Source organism: Acipenser ruthenus, unplaced genomic scaffold (assembly GCF_902713425.1).
Source record: "Acipenser ruthenus unplaced genomic scaffold, fAciRut3.2 maternal haplotype, whole genome shotgun sequence".
Lineage (NCBI taxonomy): Eukaryota > Metazoa > Chordata > Actinopteri > Acipenseriformes > Acipenseridae > Acipenser > Acipenser ruthenus.
The window spans coordinates 50,001-61,977 of record NW_026708387.1 but is presented as its reverse complement, the minus strand read 5'-3'; the positions used below and the strand labels follow the sequence as shown (position 1 = coordinate 61,977).

The 11,977-nt window shown below is 48.9% G+C and overlaps 1 protein-coding gene across 1 annotated transcript in view; it reads left to right on the top strand.

Moving 5' to 3' along the window:
• Window positions 1-3,392: 3,392 nt before the first annotated feature.
• The window catches only part of LOC131732053 (EH domain-containing protein 1-like), an 18,031-nt gene continuing 9,446 nt past the window's right edge, over window positions 3,393-11,977 (top strand). The window contains exons 1-2 of the mRNA XM_059021064.1: window positions 3,393-4,020; window positions 10,487-10,584. Of these exons, the coding sequence (XP_058877047.1) occupies window positions 3,620-4,020; window positions 10,487-10,584 (499 nt within the window). The 5' untranslated portion in view covers window positions 3,393-3,619. The remainder of the gene's footprint in view (window positions 4,021-10,486; window positions 10,585-11,977) is intronic.

Here is an 11,977-nt window from a genome sequence, read left to right as displayed (position 1 = left end):
AACGAGACACACACGCACACGCAGTAATGGGGGCTCTGATTGGTTCGTACAGGCTGCACTGCAGACCGTTCAAACCGAGATGGTCAGGAAAGAGAAACTGCAAACTGAACAATTTTGTAAACCTGGTTTCAGAGGTAATGGAAAACTTTTCAATAAACTTTTACTTAATAATTATGCGTGTGTCTGTTTATTTATTTGGGGGGGCGGGGCTCGGGATGTGGGGGTGTCAGTAGTAATGGAATGTCATCAGGCAGCGTGACATTGCGCCACTTCGCCACTAGACGTCAGTAAAGTTCCGGGCATCTCGTTATTGTCCCGCAGTGACGTGTTCGGCTGCTGTAACAGTACGCTTGGGCAACAAGTTCAGAAAAAATATTTACTTGGTGAAATTGAAAAAAAAAAAAGTGTTTTTGACAGTTTGAAAAAAGTGCTTTGGAGCGTTTCTTTCCCATTGTAGCTGCCCTATACACTGACCAGAGACAGGGGCTCTGCAATGTTAATGCAGACAGACAGACAGACAGACAGGGGCTCTGCAATGTTAATGCAGACAGACAGACAGACAGACAGGGGTTCTACAGTTACAATGCAGACAGACAGACAGACAGACAGAGGATCTGTAAGGACAATACAGACAGACAGACAGGGGCTCTGCAATGTTAATGCAGACAGACAGACAGACAGACAGACAGAGGATCTGTAGGGACAATACAGACAGACAGACAGGGGCTCTGAAATGGTAATACAGACAGACAGACAGACAGACAGACAGAGACAGGGGTTCTGCAATGACAGTGCTTTATCACACAAAGAGGGCAATGGTTGTATGGTGAATCTCTCCCCCCCTCTCCCTATCTCCCTCTATCTCTCTCCCCTCCCTCTTGCCTCTATCTTTCTCTCTCTCTCCCTCTCTCCCCTCTCCTCTCTCCCTCTCCCTCTCCCTCTCTCTCTCTCTCTCTCTCTCTCCCCTCTCCTCTCTCCCTCTCCCTCTCTCTCTCTCCCTCTCCCTCTCCCTCTCCCTCTCCCTCTCTCTCTCATGTATTTATAGGCTGGCTGGCTCTTGTAACCGGACTCCAGTGCAGTCAGCCTCTCCACTCTGCCAGGATCAGCGACACATCCTCACATTCCTGCGGGGGAATGTGAGGAGAAAGCATGGGGGGGGGGGGGGGGGGGGGGGGGGGGGGGGGGGGGGGGAAGAAAAAATATATTTGAAAGTTGTAAATCTTCTCAAGTCATTATAAAAGGGATGTTTTTAATGTTTAATGTTTGAATAAAGGCGGTGAGATTTTTCTCTCATTAGAAATATGCAGAGCTGCAGAAACGGAAATGTTCCAGAATTCCTGTGTGCGTCAGAGCAGGAGATGCGCGCGCATTCTCACAGTGACGTTATGAGATGACGACAGCGACACGGGAATCCCTCACAACAAACAAACAGACAAACAAACAGACACGCGTTTGTGAGCTTCGGTAGCGGGGCGAATTGGGAATCACCCGTCATTTTTAAAACGGACTCGTTTTCACCTCAATAATGACACTGACGAAGCCACTGCAGCCGAAACTGCTGTCTGCTCGACTGAGTCTCTTCCAGTTTCGATATTTGTAATTATTGGGCGTGTTTTTTTTAAAAAAAAAAAACATTAAAAATTAAAATGCTGTTAGCCCTCACTGACCCCCCCCCCCCCTTTCTCCCTCTCCTAAACCCCCGACCGCCCCCCCCCCCCCCCCCTCTCGACCGCCCCCACGGTCACGTTCACACGCCCTATGTGGTAAACACGGTCACAGTTTCAACATTTGGGAAAAGGAACAATTTTACATCCATAGGAAAAAGTTTCATGACCGAATACATGACAGCCATTCCTGTCGCAACCCGGCTGTACGCTGTGCAACAACACACACACACGCACGCACGCACGCAGGCACGCACGCACATAGAGTGCAGCAGTGTGGAGTAGTGGTCAGGGCTCTGGACTCAGTGTGGAGTAGTGGTCAAGGCTCTGGACTCAGTGTGGAGTAGTGGTCAAGGCTCTGGACTCAGTGTGGAGTAGTGGTCAGGGCTCTGGACTCAGTGTGGAGTAGTGGTCAGGGCTCTGGACTCAGTGTGGAGTAGTGGTCAAGGCTCTGGACTCAGTGTGGAGTAGTGGTCAAGGCTCTGGACTCAGTGTGGAGTAGTGGTCAGGGCTCTGGACTCAGTGTGGAGTAGTGGTCAGGGCTCTGGACTCAGTGTGGAGTAGTGGTCAAGGCTCTGGACTCAGTGTGGAGTAGTGGTCAAGGCTCTGGACTCAGTGTGGAGTAGTGGTCAGGGCTCTGGACTCAGTGTGGAGTAGTGGTCAGGGCTCTGGACTCAGTGTGGAGGAGTGGTCAGGGCTCTGGACTCAGTGTGGAGTAGTGGTCAGGGCTCTGGACTCAGTGTGGAGTAGTGGTTAGGGCTCTGGACTCAGTGTAGAGTAGTGGTCAAGGCTCTGGACTCAGTGTGGAGTAGTGGTCAGGGCTCTGGACTCAGTGTGGAGTAGTGGTCAGGGCTCTGGACTCAGTGTGGAGTAGTGGTCAGGGCTCTGGACTCAGTGTGGAGTAGTGGTTAGGGCTCTGGACTCAGTGTGGAGTAGTGGTCAGGGCTCTGGACTCAGTGTGGAGTAGTGGTCAGGGCTCTGGACTCAGTGTGGAGTAGTGGTCAGGGCTCTGGACTCAGTGTGGAGTAGTGGTCAGGGCTCTGGACTCAGTGTGGAGTAGTGGTTAGGGCTCTGGACTCAGTGTGGAGTAGTGGTCAGGGCTCTGGACTCTTGACCGGAGGGTCGTGGGTTCAATCCCAGGTGGGGGGACACTGCTGCTGTACTCTTGAGCAAGGTACTTTACCTAGATTGCTCCAGTAAAAACCCAACTGTATAAATAGGGAATTGTATGTAAAAATAATGTGATATCTTGTAACAATTGTAAGTCGCCCTGGATAAGGGCGTCTGCTAAGAAATAAATTATATATATATATATATAGAGGTATTAAAAGTTTTCGTTAATCTTTTAAATTTAAAAAAAAAAAAAAAAAAAAAAAACACACTCCCCAGTAATGTTGTTTGAAGCTGACACCCTGGGATCCTTCAAGAAGCTGCTTGATGAGATTCTGGGATCAATAAGCTACTAACAACCAAACGAGCAAGATGGGCCGAATGGAGCCTCCTCTCGTTTGGAAACTTTCTTATGTTCTTATGTTCTTATGTTCTTATGTGTTCTTCTTCTGATGTTCTAAAAACTTTCATTTCATATATATATATATATATACTATACACAGTATATATTTGCCCTTCCCAAAATGGCCGGTGAGAAATCCAGTAAATCCATGACCTCACTGATGACGTAGCACGCCGCTTTCGTACTTCAGCCTGGCCGGACTTTCCTCACTTCAGTCCTTCGCAGCCTGTGAGGGAGACGCGTAGAGAAGAAAGAAAGAAAGACGGACGAATTTTATTTATTTTAACACGAAGGGAGGCGTCGTCGTTTTTTATTAAAAAAAAAACCAAAACCAAACCTAAACCGTAAGCCAAACTCCGCGTTTTAGCAACACATTTACCACAGAAAAAGACTCTCCCCTCCCTCCCTTATATATATATTTTTTTTGGTAGGAATATAAGCCATGTTCAGCTTGTCCACCGACTCGAAGCGGAAAAAGGAGCCGGAGTTGTTGCAGAATGTGTCGGACGGGCTGAAGCGGCTGTACCGCACGAAGCTGCTCCCGCTGGAGGAGGCTTACCGCTTCCACGACTTCCACTCGCCGGCTCTGGAGGACGCCGACTTCGACAACAAACCCATGGTCCTGCTGGTCGGGCAGTACTCGACCGGGAAAACCACCTTCATCCGCCACCTCATGGAGCAGGACTTCCCCGGGATGCGGATCGGACCGGAGCCGACCACGGACTCCTTCATCGCGGTCATGCACGGCGAGCAGGAGGGGGTCGTGCCGGGCAACGCGCTGGTGGTCGACCCGAAAAAACCCTTCAGAAAACTCAACGCGTTTGGAAACGCCTTCCTCAACAGGTACGGGTTTGGTGTCTGTTTTGTTTTTTGTTTTGAAAAATAAATGGTTCTCTGTGTGTGTCTGTTTGTTTGTTTGTTTGTTTGTGGAGACAACAAACGATCAAATATTTATTTAGATAACATTGTCCTGAGCGTTAGAAATCTTGGTCAACAAATATATATTTATTTAATTCACGTTCTTTTTAAACTGTAAACTGTAACGTTATGTACTCGGACTGTTTTTTTGTTTGTTTGTTTAAATTACTTATTATTATTATTATTATTATTATTATTATTATTATTATTATTATTATTATTATTATTATTAATACGTTATAACGCCTTATTTACATTGTAATGAGTCTTACTGTAAAGTTATGTTCTCGCAGATTAAGAGTCGATAATATCCCACAATGTTTTAATTAAGTTTTTTAAACGTTGTCAAATTAAAAACAGCCTTTATTAAATTGTTGGGATCCTTCAAGAAGCTGATTCTGGGATCAATCGGCTACTAAACAACCAAACGAGCAAAGATGGGCTGAATGGGGGCCTCCTCCTCGTTTGGAAACTATGTTCTTTAAATATGATTTTTATAATTTTTTTTGGTTTAAGTGATTTAAAATATATAGTTTTATTTCAGTACGTTTCAGACAAAAAAAAGGGCCCTTTTTAAATAAACGAGTCGGGACCGTCCCGTATTGGAGAGTGGAAAAAATAAATAGGTTCTCTTATAAATATCGCCAACGCCCCATCAAACTGAACTGCGATCCCACGCTGACCGGACCGCCGTTCAATATTTTCTAAGCTCGGATCTGTCTTTAACGGAGACGCTGCGTCCTGGGGTTGAAATTCCACTTACTGCCGTCTGTGTGTCTCTCTCTCTTTAAGTTTTTATTTCTGGGAATCTGCTGACGGCGGCAGATCGGTGATAAGTGTCGACTTCTACACTTGGACTGTGTGCTTTAAAAAAGCCTTGTTACAAAACCGCCAAACCCGCTGTGGCTAACAAGAAGATTTATAAATAGGAGCGTGTGTTTTACAAAAATACAATGTCGTTGATTTGTTACCGCAAGTATTTATTTTTGATATTGTTTGAGCAGGGGGAAGCAGTGTGGCTCTAGTGGTTTTGAGCTGAGGAGGGACTGGGAGGCAGTGTGGCTCTAGTGGTTTGAGCGGAGGAGGGACTGGGAGGCAGTGTGGCTCTAGCAGAGCTGAGGAGGGACTGGGAGGCAGTGTGGCTCTAGCAGAGCTGAGGAGGGACTGGGAGGCAGTGTGGCTCTAGCAGAGCTGAGGAGGGACTGGGAGGCAGTGTGGCTCTAGCGGAGCTGAGGAGGGACTGGGAGGGAGGGAAGCAGTGTGGCTCTAGTGGAGCTGAGGAGGGACTGGGAGGGAGGCAGTGTGGCTCTAGTGGAGCTGAGAAGGGACTGGGAGGGAGGGAGGCAGTGTGGCTCTAGTGGAGCTGAGGAGGGACTGGGAGGCAGTGTGGCTCTAGTGGTTTTGAGCTGAGGAGGGACTGGGAGGCAGTGTGGCTCTAGTGGTTTTGAGCTGAGGAGGGACTGGGAGGCAGTGTGGCTCTAGTGGTTTTGAGCTGAGGAGGGACTGGGAGGCAGTGTGGCTCTAGTGGAGCTTAGGAGGGACTGGGAGGGAGGCAGTGTGGCTCTAGTGGAACTGAGGAGGGACTGGGAGGCAGTGTGGCTCTAGTGGGGCTGAGGAGGGACTGGGAGGGAGGCAGTGTGGCTCTAGTGGAACTGAGGAGGGACTGGGAGGCAGTGTGGCTCTAGTGGAACTGAGGAGGGACTGGGAGGCAGTGTGGAGCTGAGGAGGGACTGGGAGGGAGGCAGTGTGGCTCTAGCCGAGCTGAGGAGGGACTGGGAGGGAGGGAGGCAGTGTGGCTCTAGTGGAGCTGAGGAGGGACTGGGAGGGAGGGAGGCAGTGTGGCTCTAGTGGAGCTGAGGAGGGACTGGGAGGCAGTGTGGCTCTAGTGGTTTTGAGCTGAGGAGGGACTGGGAGGCAGTGTGGCTCTAGTGGTTTTGAGCTGAGGAGGGACTGGGAGGCAGTGTGGCTCTAGTGGTTTTGAGCTGAGGAGGGACTGGGAGGCAGTGTGGCTCTAGTGGAGCTGAGGAGGGACTGGGCGGGAGGCAGTGTGGCTCTAGTGGAACTGAGGAGGGACTGGGAGGCAGTGTGGCTCTAGTGGGGCTGAGGAGGGACTGGGAGGGAGGCAGTGTGGCTCTAGTGGAACTGAGGAGGGACTGGGAGGCAGTGTGGCTCTAGTGGAACTGAGGAGGGACTGGGAGGCAGTGTGGAGCTGAGGAGGGACTGGGAGGGAGGCAGTGTGGCTCTAGCCGAGCTGAGGAGGGACTGGGAGGGAGGGAGGCAGTGTGGCTCTAGTGGAGCTGAGGAGGGACTGGGAGGGAGGGAGGCAGTGTGGCTCTAGTGGAGCTGAGGAGGGACTGGGAGGGAGGGAGGCAGTGTGGCTCTAGTGGAGCTGAGGAGGGACTGGGAGGGAGGCAGTGTGTCTGTAGCGGAGCTGAGGAGGGACTGGGACCTCGTCATTGATTTTATTAATTTGTTTTCCATTCAAACACACCGATGGAGGTCCCTCTGTCTCTTCCTCCCCCTCTCGTGTGTATTTGGAGGGTGGGAGGGTGTGTCGCTGCCTCTGTGTCTCTCAGTCTCTCAGAGCAAAGAGGGACTAGGAATGCAAAACAGGCAGCTGTCGAGAGGCACTGAGCAGAAACAGCTGACTGTGTGTGAGAGAGAGAGATTTTAACACACACACACACAATCGCATGCATGTCTCTGACAGTGGATAACATTGAACACTTTTTTGAAAAAGTTTAAACCCTAAACGAGAGATTTAACGGACGCTTTTATCCAAAGCGACTCGCAGAGACTAGGGGGGGTGAACTCTGCTTCATCAACAACTGCTGCTGCTGCTGCTGCTGCTGCAGAGTCACTTCCAATAGGAGCTCGTTTGTTTGACGTCTCATCCGAAGGACGGAGCACAAGGAGGTGAAGTGACTTGCTCAGGGTCACACGCACATACACACACACACACACACACACACACACACACACACACACACACACACACACACAGGGAGTCAGCAGTGGTTGAGCTGGGGGGGTTGCACAGCAGTGTGATCCAGTCCTGCTTTCACTGGGAGTTTAATAATCGGACACACCTGAGCTTGTTTGCTAGACACACTGGGGGCTGATCAAGCTGGTAGCTGGGGTCGTTGTTACAATTGGATAAGCTGTGCTCTTCAGATGAAAGCATGCTGCACTGCCACTGTAGGGAGAGAAGATACAAACACACTGACTTCACTGGAGAGACTGTTTGAGAGGCGCGGGAGTAGGGAGGGGTCGTTTTAAATAGCCTTGAGTCAATGACCCAGACCGCCTTCCTTCAATGAGAGACCAGCTGTCTGCAGAACAACCCTGAAATGCACTGGAAATGATTCTTCCATTACAACTTATAAAACATCAAACTCCTGGCTCCTGATCATTTCAATATTAATAATAATAATACCAGACTTCATTGAGGGGAGCTCTGAACCCCAGGACTGGGTGCAGCAGCAGCAGCAGGGCTAGTGTGAGTTTGTAACCCTGCTCAAACTCCTGGCTCCTGATCATTTCAATATTAATAATAATAATACTAGACTTCATTGAGGGGAGCTCTGAACCCCAGGACTGGGTGCAGCAGCAGCAGCAGCAGCAGCAGGGCTAGTGTGAGTTTGTAACCCTGCTCAAACTCCTGGCTCCTGATCATTTCAATATTAATAATAATAATACTAGACTTCATTGAGGGGAGCACTGAACCCCAGGACTGGGTCCAGCAGCAGCAGCAGCAGGGCTAGTGTGAGTTTGTAACCCTGCTCAAACTCCTGGCTCCTGATCATTTCAATATTAATAATAATAATACTAGACTTCATTGAGGGGAGCTCTGAACCCCAGGACTGGGTGCAGCAGCAGCAGCAGGGCTAGCGTGAGACAGATCGACAGACACACACAGTTTATGTGTTTCACACCCCAGAGAGCTGGCTGTTTGGGTCGGGTGGTTCACAGTAAGCTCCCTGTTATTTTGCCCCTATCTGGGCGTGTGTTTTGCCCGCTCACAGGACCTGCTTCAGGCTTAGTTTCGCTCTGCAGTCGAGGTGACCTCTGTTCGAATGTACTTTTCTTCGAAACTCGAGTGAAAGTGAAAGCGTGCCGACCGGTTTCTTATCTGATCCCCGAGGTGTCCGGTTTCAGACCGGGGATTTCTGGTGCGCGACTGCCTCCCGGAAAAACCGGGGCTTCCCAAAATATATGGGAATGTACCAGCCCAGGGAATTCTGAGAGAGGAGTTTGTGAAGTGATCATTCATAGAAACAGGACCCACGCACACACACAGATAGAGACAGAGACAGAGACGCACACAGACACAGACAGAGATACAGAGAGATATACACACAGGGATAGACACACACAGACAGAGATACAGAGAGAGAGACACACATACACACAGGGATAGACACACACAGACACAGACAGAGATACAGAGAGATATATACACACAGGGATAGACACACACAGACAGAGATACAGAGAGAGAGACACACATACACACAGGGATAGACACACACAGACAGAGATACAGAGAGATATACACACAGGGATAGACACACACAGACAGATACAGAGAGATAGACACACATACACACAGGGATAGACACACACAGACACAGACAGAGATACAGAGAGATATATACACACAGGGATAGACACACACAGACAGAGATACAGAGAGATCGACACACATACACACAGGGATAGACACACACAGACACAGACAGAGATACAGAGAGATATATACACACACAGACAGAGATACAGAGAGATAGACACACATACACACAGGGATAGACACACACAGACACAGACAGAGATACAGAGAGATATATACACACAGGGATAGACACACACAGACAGAGATACAGAGAGATATATACACACAGGGATAGACACACACAGACACACAGAGATACAGAGAGATAGAGAGCGACAGAGAATCACACACACAGACAGAGATACAGAGAGAGACACACAGGGATAGACACACACACACACACAGAGATACAGAGAGATAGAGAGCGACAGAGAATCACAGACACAGACAGAGATACAGAGAGACACACAGGGATAGACACACACAGACACAGAGTGAGATACAGAGAGATAGAGAGCGACAGAGAATCACAGACACAGACAGAGATACAGAGAGAGACACACAGAGCAGTTTGATCCCAGTGATTCAGCATCAACAACGTGTCCTGATATCCCCTCACCACTCTCTGTGAGTGTGCGTGCGTGCGTGCGTGTGTGTGTGTGCGTGTGTGTGTGTGTGTGTGTCCGCAGTCCAGTTATTTTGCAGTCCATGGTTGCTCTTGCATTGTGCTCTGCACAGCAGTGTTGGGTGTGCCTTCGCTGGGCTCCCTTCCAAAGTGAAACCCAGATCCCTTTGTCCCACTAGACACACTGCACACATTTCCACTCTGTTAAAACTACAAACTCACACTAGCCCTGCTGCTGCTGCTGCTGCACCCAGTCCTGGGGTTCAGAGCTCCCCTCAATGAAGTCTAGTATTATTATTATTATTAATATTGAAATGATCAGGAGCCAGGAGTTTGAGCAGGGTTACAAACTCACACTAGCCCTGCTGCTGCTGCTGCTGCTGCACCCAGTCCTGGGGTTCAGAGCTCCCCTCAGTGAAGTCTAGTGTTATGTATTCGTTCTGTTGTATGCATGAACACAGACATGCTGTTTTCAGAGATGTTGAAACTCAGCTGGCCTGTGCTGTTGCTTGTTGCATTGCTCAGCACGCTCTCTGTGTGATTTTATTTATTTATTTTTTCTCTTAACAATTCTCCCTTTCATCTCGGTTTGTATAAAGAACAGTGGAAAGCCGAAATAAGAGAACAATAAAATAAAAAGGAAGCAGAGATTTCTTCATGAATACTAGTCAGCCTGTGATGGCGTGTTTTGTGCTTCCGGTCAGTAGATTTTTGCATGATGTTTGTGTGATGCAGAGTCCCGTTACAAAAATCCCCTGCTGTCCTGTTCAGTAATGCAGTGAGTGTGCTTGTCTGATTCTGTGTGTGTGTGTGTGTGCAGGGCTGGCAATCAGACTCCTATCGCACAGCAGTGTGATCCAGTCCAGGTTTTACTGCTACCAGCTTGATCAGCCCCCAGTGTGTCTAGCTAACAAGCTCAGGTGTGTCTGATTATTAAACTCCCAGTGAAACCAGGACTGGATCACACTGCTGTGCAGCGGGAGTCTCGCTCCAATCTATCTAAAAATATTTATTTGTGTGGTTCTTATTGAAATGATCTAGTTTGCTTTCTTTTTTGTCGGGGTGTGAAAGGCGCTATATAAATAAAACTAATTGAAACGTTGCATTATTTTCTGTTGCGTGTTTTTGAATTAGTCTTGTTTCTGTCCCAGGTTTATGTGCGCTCAGCTTCCCAATCCGGTCCTGGAAAGCATCAGCATAATCGACACGCCGGGAATTCTGTCCGGAGAGAAGCAGAGGCTCAGCCGAGGTAGGGATCGGATCAAACTCCGGGCTGGGAGCGAGACTCCCGCTGCACAGCAGCGTGATCCAGTCCTGCTTTCACTGGGAGTTTAATAATCAGACACACCTGAGCTTGTTAGCTAGACACACTGGGGGGCTGATCAAGCTGGTAGCAGTAAAACCTGGACTGGATCACACTGCTGTGCGATAGGAGTCTGATTCCCAGCCCTCGCTGGTTGGTTTTTAATTAAAAACATTATTTATTTTTTTAAATGTGAAAAACAAGACTAGTTTCTTTGTTCAAAGTTCTCATTATTAGTATTATTATTATTTCTCTGTGAGCTTTGAGTCGAGAGAGAGATTTTATATCAGCTAGTCTGTGGTGTGTCTGTGTCTCTTATAATATGTTTCTAAGTGTGGGGTGCGTCTCCCTGTGATCGTGTTGAGAGTGTGTTTCGTTCTCTCGTCTCTGTGTGACAGACCCTCCCTCCTCCCTCTCCCCTCTCCCCGTACCTCAGTTTTATATCAGCTAGTCTGTGGTGTGTCTGTGTCTCTTATAATATGCTTCTAAGTGTGGGGTGCGTCTCCCTGTGATCGTGTTGAGAGTGTGTTTCGTTCTCTAGTCTCTGTGTGACAGACCCTCCCTCCTCCCTCTCCCCTCTCCCCTCTCCCTGTACCTCAGTTTTATATCAGCTAGTCTGTGGTGTGTCTGTGTCTCTTATAATATGTTTCTAAGTGTGGGGTGCGTCTCCCTGTGATCGTGTTGAGAGTGTGTTTCGTTCTCGTCTCTGTGTGACAGACCCTCCCTCCTCCCTCTCTCCTCTCCCTGTACCTCAGTTTTATATCAGCTAGTCTGTGGTGTGTCTGTGTCTCTTATAATATGTTTCTAAGTGTGGGGTGCGTCTCCCTGTGATCGTGTTGAGAGTGTGTTTCGTTCTCTAGTCTCTGTGTGACAGACCCTCCCTCCTCCCTCTCCCCTCTCCCCTCTCCCTGTACCTCAGTTTTATATCAGCTAGTCTGTGGTGTGTCTGTGTCTCTTATAATATGTTTCTAAGTGTGGGGTGCGTCTCCCTGTGATCGTGTTGAGAGTGTGTTTCGTTCTCTCGTCTCTGTGACAGACCCTCCCTCCTCCCTCTCCCCTCTCCCCTCTCCCTGTACCTCAGTTTTATATCAGCTAGTCTGTGGTGTGTCTGTGTCTCTTATAATATGTTTCTAAGTGTGGGGTGCGTCTCCCTGTGATCGTGTTGAGAGCGTGTTTCGTTCTCTCGTCTCTGTGTGACAGACCCTCGCAGACACACACTTTCTTTCTCTCTCTCTCTCGTGGGTGAGGGCCCCTTTGCTTCGTGCTCCACCTCTTGATCCCGTGTTGCTCAGGAAGCCGTGTGTTGAGAGATAATGCAGAGGGAGCTGCAGGGAAGGAT